Source organism: Ceratotherium simum, chromosome 29 (assembly GCF_057802395.1).
Source record: "Ceratotherium simum simum isolate JZ-2026a chromosome 29, ASM5780239v1, whole genome shotgun sequence".
Classification (NCBI taxonomy): Eukaryota; Metazoa; Chordata; class Mammalia; order Perissodactyla; family Rhinocerotidae; genus Ceratotherium; species Ceratotherium simum.
The window spans coordinates 15,617,217-15,631,251 of record NC_141928.1 but is presented as its reverse complement, the minus strand read 5'-3'; the positions used below and the strand labels follow the sequence as shown (position 1 = coordinate 15,631,251).

Sequence of the window (14,035 nt, the reverse complement as noted above, 5' to 3'; positions counted from 1 at the left end):
TATATCCCAACGCTGGAAAACAAATTAAATATTTGATGAGTGAGTTGGTGAATATTTATGTTTTCCCTTACATGTATCCTTTGACATTTTGTATGTGTGTGTCTGCCTATCTATTTATCTGTCTATCTATCTATCTATCTATATAATCTATCTATCTTTATTTTCTGAACCAGTCTGGGTGTGTTTCTTCATAAAATATTCATTTTATGCCTCTAAAACTATTTCTACATTATTTATAATGTATGGGTAATAACATTACTGTGTGTTAACATTAAATTATCATCTATTTATTCTTAATCCAGCGTAGGTAGATTTAGATGGTTTAAAATTGCAAGGAGAAAAACTATTTTGGAAAATCTCAGATTTTTGTAAGTTTCTAAAACACTGAAAAATTTAATGTTTTATATTTGAGGAATCATTAAGACTTATTAATTCATAAATCTAATGATATAATCATAAATCCTTTTTTATTGCCATGCTATCTTAACAAGTTTAATTTGTGGAGGAGTTCTAAAATTTGGATCCCAATTATATTCTGGTGATAACAACTTAGTGGGTTTATTGATAAAAAAATATTTGTTTAGGTGATGTTCATATATGCTGCTAAGTCCATTTTTGTTGTCATTAGTAACTCCTTTTTTATATTCTTCAATCATGGTTAAAACCTTACGAGGTGTGCCACCAAAAAGTGCACTATGGTAGTAGAAATCTCCCTCTCCAGGAGGGATGAAAGCTGCTGATGTAGGTCTTCTCTCATAAGGGAAATTGTGAGCATTTTTAAAATACCACCATGCATGAATTTGGGCTACAGATGTGCCCAGGGTTTCCACTCCAAAATCATTCTTGAATATCTGGTTTACAGTCATACTAAAGAGAAAGTCGACTTCATGCTGGATCTGGTCTATGATGTATATATCTAAGTTCTTCATGTGTAGGAAATCAAAGTCTTGCCACGTCTCCTCTTTGAATACACCAAATAGTTTAAATGTTCGAAGGGGACCTAACTCTATGTGAGGCAGCCTGGAGATGTCATCCATCAAGATGTAAAAGATAACATTGTAGCCAATCATAAAGTGCTTGTTAGCCGATTGGATGAACTGTTTCAGGTACTGATCTACAAGCCTGTGAAAGATGAAAAACAAAATAGAAAAAACTTATTTTGCTAAAGATCAGGAGAATACATGCCATTTAAACATGCTGTCTAATGAATGTGTCATTATTGCTAAAAAACTACCAATAGGTAAGAGTAGAGAAGTTGGACCTAGAGCTTAACTGTATTGGTGAGTGAAAGAGAATGTAGTGAGCTTGGGGGCCTGAGAAGAGCCATAAAGTTTGTTGTGAAGAAAGGAAAAGAGAACTAAATGGATATTAATGAAAAGATGCTCAAGTACTGTTAAGGACTTGGCATGGTTGGAGAAAATAACCACTCTAAATAATTATACAGGTCAGCCAGAAAGAAAGACTAGGGTTAATTATGAGTAGCTCTTTGAATGTTAAAGTCCGTGGGTGCTTATCCACATTTCTCCAAAATAAAAATGATGAATATTATTAGCACGTACTTTCCAGTAGCACATACAGCCAAGCCTATGGTAATGTTCAGCCTTTTGTAATATTTTTCGAGGACCTGTCTATTGTAAGTTCCTTCCCATATAACTGGAGCGAGCCAGTCAGTTGTTGTTATTACATCAGGACGTTTTCTGTTAAACAAACAAGAAACAAATTAAGCAGGTACCACTTTATTATGACAGCAGAAGTTGTTGTCCAAGTGATAATAGCTAATGATGATAAAGTATTTACTATGTGCTGGGCACGGCGATTAAGTGGTTTACTTGATTCATTTAATCCCTGCAACAGCCTATAATATAACTACTATTATTATTCCTATTTTTCATATGAGAAAATTTAGGCACAGATTAATTGAGTAAATTGTTTAGTTTCACACAGCTGATAAATGGCAGAGTCAGGATTCAAGATCAGCCAGTTGGGCTTCAGAATCTATGCTTTAGTCATTACACCATACTGCCTTTTGAGCCCAGGGATTTTTTTTCTTTGAGCTCTGACTACAGCTTAAACTTAAGTAGCCCAGGGTCTGAACATTTCTCTGATTATTGCCTAAAGCAGACAGCACCACTGTCTCCTTGTCTTCCTTTTGTCCCCCTTCTCCTTTTTTTCCCTGCCTCCTCTTTTCTAGATCTAGAAGATCTAGAGTCCTCTTTTCACCTTTGCTCTAATGCTTTAGGCCCATTAATGCAACCTGGAAGAAAATGAGATCAGTCCAAAAAGGGAGAATGACATTAGACTTGCTTCTAAGAATATCAAAATGACAGCAGAAGTAGCAGCATTAGTAATAATAAATAGTTTGGCTAGAGGTGGGGCATTAAACTATTCAAGCAAGTTAAGACCTTCATTTTGGAAGGAATTGAATACAAAATGAGAAGCCATTTTGCTATTGGTGATTGCAGGTTTTAATGAGAAATCCAGACCCAGACAAGGGTAGGATTTGGCAACCCTTAATAGTATATTAATAATACAATAACAAATTCTTCAAAAGTGCCACCTCTTACTGTTTTAGGGATTTCTTTAACTTATACATTTATTTTTAAACTCTCCCTATACTTAGAATTTATAGTCATACACTTCTATTTGACTCACAAGTCTCAAAATCCACCTTGAAACTGGTCAGATGTATCCTTGTCACAGTGATGATGCTTAGAAATTAGGCACGCTACGATGCAAATCAATATCTATTTGAGAAGATGAAAGGGTTTGAAGATTATCGCTCTTTCGTCATTAGATCAAAGATTTGCTGCCAGAATGAAAGAAAAAGAGTCTCTGAAAGCAGAAGGCAATTAAAAACCTGTGTTTAGAAATTGTTTGATAAAACAGAAAGGGAAGAAGTAGAAGAGACTTAGAGTCATTAGATTTATATTATAGGTATAAAACTCTTCACCTGGAAGATAAATGCTGGCCGGAGGGCATCTCCCAGTAATCTCTTGGACAAGATGACCTGCCCTCTGGGTGTGAGCCAAGTGCCTTGCCTAGCCACCTTTGTGGCTGGCTTAGTGTCTGTACAAAGTGCCCCACTACTTGGAGTCCAATGGAGATTATACATGAGCTCAATGACATGGACATCCCCTTCCTGTGGTTGAGCTATAGCCAGTGCTGAGTGCTCAGCCTGCCAACAGCAAGGGCCAACTCTGAGCCCACGATATGACACCATTTCCCAGAGGGACCAACCAGCCAGCTGATGGCTGGTTGGTTATATTAGACTCCAGAATGAAAGGGCGGCAACTTTCTCATACGGGAATGTTTCATGTTCTAGGTAGGGATTTGCTTTTCCTGCCTAGACATCTGCCAGTTTTGTTGACTTGCAGAATATCTTATGTGCCTCACTGTCCAGAGGCAGCTGGCCTGGTAGAAAGTGGACTGGCCAGGGAAAGTCTCAATTTCAGTGTTAGTTCAGAGATAATTCCTTGAAAGGTTGAGGTTCTTTCTACCACCACCATTATATTGTTATGAAAGTGCTATCATTTCAATTAGAGAAAAGTTTCATGTATTTATTTATTCTACAAATATTGAACCTCTGCTATGTCTAGGCTTTTTTCTAGGCACATTCTAGTGAGAGAGGCAGACAACAAATGAATAGACAAGCAAATATATAGTATGTCAGATATCGATGAGTGCAATGGAGAAAAATAAAACTGGGTAAGGGAGAAAGGGAATGGGGGGTGCCATTTTATATGGAATGGTTGGAGAAGGCTTCACTGATGAAATAACATTTGAGTAAAGTCTTGAGAGAAGTGAGAGAATGAACCATTTGGGTATTTGTAGGCTGAATGGTCCACGTATAAAGAACAGAAGGTGCAAAGGGCTTGAGGTGAGAGCATGCTTGGTGTGTCTGAGGAATACCATGGAGGCCAGTGTGATTGGAATGGAGTGAGGGTCACAATAGTTGAAGATGAGGTTGGAGATAGTTGTTGGGCAGCTATTTTATCTATAATTTTTGTTCATTTTTTAAACTCTTTGAACTCTCTGAAAAGGCATCTTACAAGAGCATTGGTTCTTAACGTTCATAATAGCAAAACCCTAGAAACAGTTCAAGTGCCCATTTACAAGGCAGTGGATGAACAAACTGTGGTATATTTCCACAGTCAGTTATTTTGCAACTATCAAAGCAAATGATAGTGATATGCAATTTTTGGATGAACCTTAGCAATCTAATAATAAGGGAAAAAAATAAGTCCCTGAAGATTACATATAGCATGATATCCTCTTTATAAAGTTATAAACAACTAAAATTTAAAAATAGACTTTTTTTCCAGAATACATATGGAGGATATAAGTGTATATTTAAAAAAAGAAGGCAAGGGGATGATGGACCAGGATTCAGGATGGTGGTAGTTTCGGGTTGGGGAGAGGAGGCAGAGTGGTGTATTCGAAAGGGCACAAAGCTAGATGTTGAAGTTATTGAAGGTTGTAATTTTTGTTTCCTTAAAAATAAGCAAACAACAGGCCGGCCCAGTGGCGTAGTGGTTAAGTTCCGGTGCTCTGCTTTGGCGGTCTGGGGTTCGCATGTTCGGATCCCAGACACAGACCTACACATGCTCATCAAGCCATGCTGTGGCAGCATCCCACATACAAAATAGAGGAAGATTGGCACAGTTGTTAGCTCAGGGACAATCTTCCTCACCAAAAAAAAAAAAAAAAAAAAAAAAAAGCAAGCAAGAAAGCACACAACTAAGTAATATAAGTGGATTTAGTGGATTTTGCATGAATTGATGAGAGTGAGTCACGAATTAAAGATTATTATTAATCTAATTCTGTGCACCTGAAGTCCATGTAAAAAATATAAATATGAAAAAATTATTCACAGAAGATGAAATACAAATAAATAAACATATTAAAGATGCTCAAATTCAATAATAATTACAGAAATGCAAATTAAATTGATATACATTTTTTATTGACTCTTTTTTCTTTTTTTTTTCCTTTTGTATTTTTTTTAATTGATGTTTTAATAGTTTATAACATTGTGACATTTTGGGTTGTACATTTTTGTTTGTCCATCACCATATATATGTCTCCCTTCACCCCTTGTGCCCACCCCCTACCCCCATTGCCCCTGGTAACCACAATACAGTTTTCTCTGTCCATGTGTTGGTTTTCCTAACATTTTTTAATTGATATCTTAAGAGTTTATAACATTGTAAAATTTTGGTTGTACATTATTGTTTGTAGTCACCATATACAAGCCTCCCTTCACCCCTTGTGGCCACCCCCCAATCCCCTTGCCCCTGGTAACCACCATACAGTTCTCTCTGTCCGTGTGTTGGTTTATATTCCACATATGAGTGAAATCATGCGGTGTTTGTCTTTCTCTTTCTGGCTTATTTCACTTAACATAATACCCTCCAGGTCCATCCATGTTGTTGCAAATGGGATGATTTGGTCTTTTTTTATGGCTGAGTAGTATTCCATTGTATATATATACCACATCTTCTTGATCCACTCATCAGTTGAGGGACACTTGGGTTGCTTCCACTTCTTGGCTATAGTGAATAATGCTGCAATGAACATAGGGGTGCATAAGGCTCTTTGTATTGTTGATTTCAGGTTTGTTGGATAGATTCCCAGTAGTAGGATAGCTGGCTTATAGGGTATTTCTATTGTTAGTTTTTTGAGGAATCTCCATACTGTTTTCCATAGAGGCTGCACCAGTTTGCATTCCCACCAGCAGTGAATGAGGGTTCCTGTCTCTCCACAACCTCGCCAACATTTGTTGTTTTTTGTCTTGGTGATTCTAGCCATTCTAACAGGTGTAAGGTGATATCTTAGTGTAGTTTTGATTTGCATTTCCCTGATGATTAGTGATGTTGAACATCTTTTCATATGGCTATTGGCCATCTGTATATCTTCTTTGGAGAAGTGTCTGTTCATTTCCTCTGCCCATTTTGTTTTTTTGGTGAGGAAGATCAGCCCTGTGCTAATATCTGCCAATCCTCCCCTTTTTTTTCCTGCTGAGGAAGACTGGCCCTGGGCTAACATCCATGCCCATCTTCCTCGACTTTATATGGGACACTGCCACAGCATGGCTTGCCAAGTGGTGCGTCGGTGCGTGCCCGGGATCCGAACCGGCGAACCCCGGGCCACCGCAGCAGAGTGTGCATGCTTAACTGCTTGCGCCACCGGGCTGGCCCCTCTGCCCATTTTTTGATCGAGTTGTTTGTTTTTTTTCTTTTTCAGTTGTGTGAGTTCTTTATATATTATGGAGATTAATCCCTTGTCGGATATGTGATATGCAGATATTTTCTCCCAGCTGGTGGGTTGTCTATTCATTTTGCTCCTGGTTTCATTTGCCTTGTACAAGCTCTTTAATCTGATGAAGTCCCACTTGTTTATTTTTTCTTTAGTTTCCCTTGTCCGAATAGATATGGTGTCCGAAAAGATTCCTTTATGACCAATGTCAAGTAGTGTATTGCCTGTATTTTCTTCTAGGAGTTTTATAGTTTCAGGTCTCACCTTCAGGTCTTTGATCCACGTTGAGTTAATTTTTGTGAATGGCGAAAGCAGATGGTCTACTTTCATTCTTTTTGCATGTGGCTGTCCAATTTTCCCAGCACCATTTATTGAAGAGACTTTCCTTTGTCCATTGTATGTTCTCAGCTCCTTTGTCTAAATTGAGATATTTTAACTAACAATTTTACCAATAATAAAATGTTTGAGACTACTAGAATAAAACATAAATATATAAAACGAATAAAATATTATTAACATTTATCCACTGTAGATTAGAAAACAAATGATTATTAAGGGGCAATTTAACAACCTGAATCAAAATTTAAAATGTCTACATCCTCTTAAACTAATGATGCCATGATAGGAATTTATCTTACCGATAAATTCACACACAGTGTGCAAAAATATATTTACAAGGATATTCATTGAAACATTACTTACAATAGCCCCCAAATTGCAAACAATCAAAACCAATAGGGAATTGGCTAAATAAATTATGGTATATAGCCATAAAATAGAATACTAGATAGCCATTATAAAGAATGAGATTCTCCCCCAAGTGTTAGTGCTAAAATCAAGGGGAGTCATTAATGGCATTTTGGGGCTGCTACTGAAGAGATTTTTTCTTTCCCCTAATAAAATCAGGAATTTTAAACCAGATAACAACTTTTATTATGACCCTTAATTGCCTAATTCTTCTTAAATAGACCCTAGGTTTGTATATAAAAGCCTTAAAAGTAAAAACTCCAAGTCCTGGAAACCTCCCAGGTTTCAATAGCTACAATTTAATGATGGAAAAAAAAATCTCCCCCATTCAAATTGAGTTATATTATTATTATTTTGTGAGCAGAATTTTTTGTTCTTACTTAGGATTAAACCAGTCTGAGAGCTGAGGTTCTTCTGCTTCACGATCCCTGGTTACAAGGAGAAAATCAAGAGTAATCCATTCATTCAACAAATATATATTGCACCCCTATAATATGGGAGGCACTGTTTGGTGCTGGTTCTGTAACTATGGACGTTTACATCAGCTCCTGCCCTCAGGAAACTGATAAGACTAGCAGGAAAGACAATATTAAATGGACAATTACAGTAGAGAGTGATAAGTGCTAATAGGGAAAAACAGATCTCCATGGGAGCATATAAATGGGGCATCCAACCTAAATTTAGGGTTAAGGAAAACCACTTGGAGAAGAAATATACACACTGGGTCTGGAAGGATAAGTGCTAGCTCAGGAAAGAGGTGTAGGGTGAAGAGGTCATGACCCAAGGCAGGAAGGCACGGAAAAGTATGGTTCTTGAGGGGGGAATATATTTTTAAAATTAACAGTGCAGGAAAAATAACGTATATTTACTCAAAAATGCAGATTAAATTAATTCATTTATCAAACATTAGTAGCTTACTATGTGATAGATATCCTGTTACGTGTTGGAATAAAGGAGTTGAAGAAAGGGTCCCAGATGTTCATCTTTGATTTTCATTTGAAGATAGGATCCACCTAAGGTTTTGTTGTACTTTTAAGTTAATTATTTAATTAACAAGGTTATGAGGGAACTTCCTTCTCATAAACCAAGGATATTTTGTAAAATAAGAATAACTTTAAGTGACTTGTGCTTCCAAAAAGATGGAATAGTACTAATTTTCCCTGTTAATACCACTAGGTTTAGCTAAAAACCCTGGACATTAAATGTAAAGGAAGCAAAAGAAAACTCTGAAAGGTGGAGAGAAGGCAGATCAGGTAGGCGCCTTAGGATCAAGGATCAACATGGCAGTGAGTTTTCTGGGTTTTCTGCCACGTACATCCCAGATTGAGTGCTAGCGAAGCTAGCAACCCAGAAATACCAATGGGCACAGACACAAAAAGAGCCCCAAGAAAAGCCTGCTTTTTACAGCTACAGGAACATGAAAAGAGCAACCCAGCAAGACAGTAAACTTTTAGACACTACTCACTATACTCCAGCCCAATCCCACAGAAAAACTGTGACCCCGTGTCCATCCCTTTAGCAAAGGCCTAGTGAAGAGCCTAGACTTCCACCCTCACCAGAATGTAATGAGGCCCTTCCCTCCTCACTGGTATGGAGTTCATGGAGGTTAGTGCAGGGTAGAGCTTTCACCACTGTTCAGCAATTATGGCCATCCCCTTGAGGTTGGTGTCAGTGAAGACCATGTGTGGAGCCTGAACTCCCATCCCCACTCATTAGTAACAAGGAGCCCCTCCCCCCAGGTTTCAATGGAGGCAGAGTTGAGAACCTGAAATTTCACCCCTCAACTGATAGTAATGAGGATGTGCCACACTGTTTCTTAGCTGGAGCAGTGTCAGAGGATGCCTGTGAAAACGTAAGATTTAAAGAAGCTCCAGAGTCTCATAATACCCAAAATGTCAAAGTTTCAATCAAAAACCACTCGTCATACCAAGAATCAGGAAGATGTCAACTTAAATGAGAAAGGATAATCTACAGATGTCATGATAACACAGATAATGGAATTATCTGATAAAAGTTTTAAAGCAGCCATTGTAAAAATGCTTAAATGAGCAATTACAAACACTTGGAACATATGAAAAAATAGAAAGTCACAGCAAAGATATAGAAAGTCTTATCAAAGATATGGAAGATATAAAGAGGAACCAAATGAAAATTTTAGAACTTAAAAATACAATAACTGAAACAAAAACTCAGTGAATAGGCTTAACAGCAGAATGGAGAGGATGGAGGAAAGAATCAGTGAACTTGAAGATAGAATAATAGAAATGACTCAATCTGAACAACAGAGAGAAAAAACTGAAAAAAAAAAAAAAACCGAGCCTCAGGGATGTGTGAGACTATAACAAAAGATCTAACATTCATGTAATTGAAGTCCTAGAAGGAAAGAAGGATGGGGGTGAAAAAGTATTTAAGAAAATGGCTGGGGGCCGGTCCAGTGGCGTAGTGGTTAAATGTGCATGCTCCACTGTGGTGGCCCAGGGTTCAGATCCCGGGCGCGCACCGACGCACCACTTGTCAAGCCATGCTGTGGCAGTGTCCCATATAAAGTGGAGGAAGATGGGCATGGATGTTAGCCCCGGGCCAGTCTTCCTCAGCAAAAAGAGAAGGATTGGCAGATGTTAGCACAGGGCTGATCTTCCTCACAAACAAACAAAAAAAATGGCTGAACACTCTCCCAAATTTGGCAAAAGACATAAACATACCAATTCAAGAAGCTGAATGAACCCCAAACAGGATAAACCTAAAGAAATCCATGCTAAGGTACAAGATAGTCAAATTTCTGAAAGCTAAAGATGAAAATAATCTTGAAAGCAGTCAGAGAGAAATGATTCACCTATAGGGGAAGTATAATTTGAATGAAAGTGAGTTTCTTATCAGAAACTACCCCAAAGGAAGTGGAACAATATTTTTCAGGTGCTATAAGAAAGAATTGTCGACCAAAATGTTTCTCAGTACGTGAATGGTTAAACAAACTTTGGTACATCCCTTCATGGAATACTACACAGTGATAAAAAGGAATGACCTATTGATATACACAACAACCTGGCTGGATCTCAAGGACATTATGCTAGGTGAAGAAGCTCATCTCGATAGATCATCTAATGTATGATTCCATTTATAAAACATTCTCAAAGTGGCAAAATTATAGAGCTAAAAGTAGATTAGTGGTACTAGGGGTTAAATAGGGTCAGGGAGAGGAGGTTAGGTGTGAGTAGAAATGGTAGCTCAGAGGAGATATGGTGATGCAATAGTTTTGCATCTTGATTGCTGTGGTGGTTATACGAATCTACACATGTGATAAAATGTTTTATGATTAAACACATACATTGTCCCAATATCAATGTCCTGTTTTGATATTGCACGACAATTATGTAACATGTGACATTGGGGGAAATTGGGTGAAAGGTACGTGTGACCTCTTTGTACTGTCTTTGCAACTTCCTGTGAATCTATAATTATTTCAAAATCAAATATAAAAAAAAAAACTTTAAAAGTGCATCCCTTTTTGACATTTCAGAGGTGTTTTTAGCCAAAGATATTTCATTATAGGATTGCCCAAGACTTGTGCTCTTTCAAAGTCCCAATTGTCCATGCCTAACTTCATTAAAAATATACAGTGACAAATGGAGAACTTAAAAAAAAGTTCATATTTTTGAGGTCGGTTTCACTAATTTCTCAGGTCCTACATAATGGTCAATGGTAGAAAACGTGGTTGACCAAAGAGGGATATAATTCTAAAGAAAAACATCATCCTGGACAGAGACACTAAAACTATAGCAAATGTCAAAAACTTGTCTGGTGTAAGCAGGTGAGTGTGTCGGGTGAGCAAAATTTGGAGATGTACACATACACACATCCATACAAACTCATATACCTGTACATATGCATGTATATAGAATATTTCTGAACTGATACCCAAGGAATTTGTCAGTAACTGCCTCTAGAGAATTCAGTCTAGTTTTCTGTTCTTTCTGATGGCCATCACCATTAGAACCCACGTGACTCCAGTCAGTTTGCCCTCAATACAATTTGTAGGATATTTGTAGAAGAAAGATTCTTACCAGCAGAGATTAATCTTCTGTAGGTGCTTCTCTATTCTTTAGATAAATGAAAAAAGGCATTTTAGTGTTAATTTGAATAAATGCCTATTGCAATTAGAATAACAAAAAATCTAGAATTCAGATCCATTCATTCACTTGTCAGTCATATAATTAATAAACGTCTACCATATGCCATAGCATAATGCTACAGTTCAGGAATACATGGCATCCAGTTCTGACATGGCATTCCGATTCTGGAATCCAGGCCTGCAAGAAGCTTGTGGTCTATTATCCTTTTTGACTAAGATAACCCATTATTATCTTCAAAAAGATATTAATACTATTAGAAGTGACCATGAGTCCTTTCTATTAAGGTACAACATCCCAAGAGGACCAGTAACATGTAGAACATGATACCAAAGCAACAGAGTTCATTTTAAAACACATTGTCTCCCACAATATAGCTGATTTTCAAATAGCATTCAGTAACATTGCATTGCTTATGAACAAAGACCATAAGGGGGAAGGCATGGAGGAGGTAAGAATTTTGAGTTTTTCTAGGTGAGAGAATTTTAGCAAGTTAACAAATTTATTCCCCAGTACAGCTATGTTTCTATAGCAGGTAGCTTTGAGTCTTGTTCCTATTAGATGGAACTTAGATGTAGTTTCAAATGTATCTAAAACAGCCCCCAACACTCTATCCTCTTATCTTGCCTTATGTTTGTCTTTATGGCATTATTATATAAAATACAATGCTCCTGACATTATATTATATATTTCTTTCTTCTTGTGCATCTTCTCCTAGAATGTAAAGCTTCATAAGAGCAGTCACTTTGTTTGGGTTATTACTGTTTTCCAAGCACCTAGAACAGGGCCTGGAACCAAGAAAGTGCTCAGTAAATATTGGTTGAATGTTGAAAAATGAAAGAATTAATATATTTATGATTTGATTTGTTCCCCAAAGAGGAGGTAATTTCTGATTAATTTAGGGAGTGTTTATTAATTTTTTTTGGACAAAACTCAGCATTTGAGATCAGCTCTGCCAATCATTAAAGATAATGATTCATCAATCTGTTATATTTACCGGAAATGATGCTTAGTCAACATCAGCGATAAAGTAAGTGAAATCACTAACAGGATTTTCCATTTAGAATTCATTCTCTGCTAGAAGAAAAGAGGAGAAAAAGAGCTTTTTAGAAAGTGAAAAACAACTCCCTTGCCATCTTCTAATAATGAATTAATTTATGGAAATTTGGCCACCAGTCCAAGTGTTTGATTCTAGAATGCTCAGCCTTAGGAAGAAGGCAGACTTGAGTCAGGGAAACCACCTATTCTGTTTGAAGTGCCTGCAGAAATCTCCCGAAGGATGCTGTCTGATCCTTTTTAAATTAGGTGCAAAGTGTCTGTGGCATTTCTTTTATATTCCTTTATCAAAGTCTACCCTGATTGCATAAAGGCAATTCAATAAAACTCTTGTTCCATTTCACTTGTGCTTCTGCAAAAATAAAATGAGGACTTACAAAGATGTCTTTATGTATTGGACATATTCTGTCCCAAAGTTGATTTTTATATATTTTTTTCCTCACAAAGATATTAAGACTAATAATTTATTCAAAAACTATAGGCCTAGTAACCTAAAAATATATACGTTCTCTAAAAGGTATATCCTTGTAAACAGTGATTAAAAGTCTAAATTAAAGACATAAAGCTCTAAAATGGAATATTTGACTCTAGCCAATGCACTGAGCTTGTGTTGAAGGTGTTAGATAGGATTTCTGCTCGCAAGCGTAAACTGGTTTTCAGTACGCATCATCCAAGAACAGGTCCTGCTTTTGGGTTATGTGTTGAAGTAAAAAAGAGGTCTCTCCTATTTACTCTTTGAACACTTATTTAATAAGCAAGATGTTTTAGAGCTGTACCTTCCAATATGGTGGCCACTAGTCACAAGTGACTAGTGAGTACTTGAGATGTTGCTAGCCTAACAGTGGAGTTTGAAGACTCGGTATGAAAAAAATAATGTAAGATATCTCATTAATAATTGTTTGTATTGACTACCTGTTGAAAAGAAATTTTGCATATTGGGGCGTTAAATGAAATACATTATTAAAATGAATTTAATCTGTTTCTTTTTACCTTTTTGCAATATGGCTCCTAGAATATTTAAAGTTACAAATGTGGGTTGCATTATATTTCTATTGGAGAGGTATTCTGTAGATAATACTATACTGGGAAGGCTTCATTTGGGCGTAATTCTGGTGTCCCAACAATGTAAAATGACCACCTTTTAGATTCAAGAACATTAGAAATACCCTATGTCTGAGGTAAGACTCCATCTAGCCAGATTATTTTCTGACAATGTGTCCTCAATGCCATTATTCTCAAAGGCCGGTAGTTGATGTGTCACCTATTTTGTACAATATACTTTTGAGGCCAAGGTTTGGGGATGATCCCTACCTATTATTTTGCGAGATCATCCAACTTTCATTCCTTCCTAAGAGCCTTACCTTTTTTTCAGTAATGTGAAGAGAAGAAGTCTTAAGATGTTTTCCAAGTATTATATTTTTGGGCCTTTGTAAAAAAAAAAAATCAGATATTGTATGATACTCTCCTGGTATTTGAGTCTTCTAACAGTGATGTCACCAGACTCTTTTGATGATGAAAGCATTAGAAAGTCATAATGATACTGTCATAATGATACATTTGGTAGCAAGTTCTTCTCATTGCTACCAGATGGTAGAACTTCATTTGAAAAATTAACAGATTTAAAAAATGTTTTGCTTTTAGTTTTCTTTGTTGAGCTTCCTTACCTTTCTTGATGACTGATTTTTACTTATAGAAATATGTTTTGAATGGTGTGCTGTGTGTGTATACGTGTGTATATGAATGACAGAAAAGGTGCAACATCTTTTACTTTATCCTCTTTTGGGCATTGTCCAATTATCCCAGGTAAAGCTAATCCTTTCTTATGTTTTCTTAGAGTGTTTTTAAAGTAC

At 36.8% G+C, this 14,035-nt stretch overlaps 1 protein-coding gene across 1 annotated transcript; it reads right to left on the bottom strand.

Moving 5' to 3' along the window:
- Positions 1-467: 467 nt before the first annotated feature.
- On the bottom strand, positions 468-12,149 carry LOC106800726 (N-acetyllactosaminide alpha-1,3-galactosyltransferase-like 1). Its single transcript, XM_087419380.1, has 5 exons — positions 12,127-12,149; positions 11,064-11,099; positions 7,383-7,430; positions 1,560-1,697; positions 468-1,122 (listed from the first exon to the last, which is right to left on the bottom strand). Exons 1-5 carry the CDS (start codon positions 12,147-12,149, stop codon positions 468-470), a joined length of 900 nt encoding a protein of 299 aa, XP_087275506.1.
- Positions 12,150-14,035: the final 1,886 nt, after the last annotated feature.

Coding starts and splice junctions, on each gene's coding strand:
- LOC106800726 (XM_087419380.1), bottom strand. CDS start 12,149: ATGTTGACTAAGCATCATTTCCG. Junction 7,431..11,063: donor CAGAAGATTAATCTCTGCTG/GTAAGAATCTTT, acceptor CCTTGTAACCAG/GGATCGTGAAGCAGAAGAAC. Junction 1,123..1,559: donor GCTGTATGTGCTACTGGAAA/GTACGTGCTAAT, acceptor CATCTTTCACAG/GCTTGTAGATCAGTACCTGA.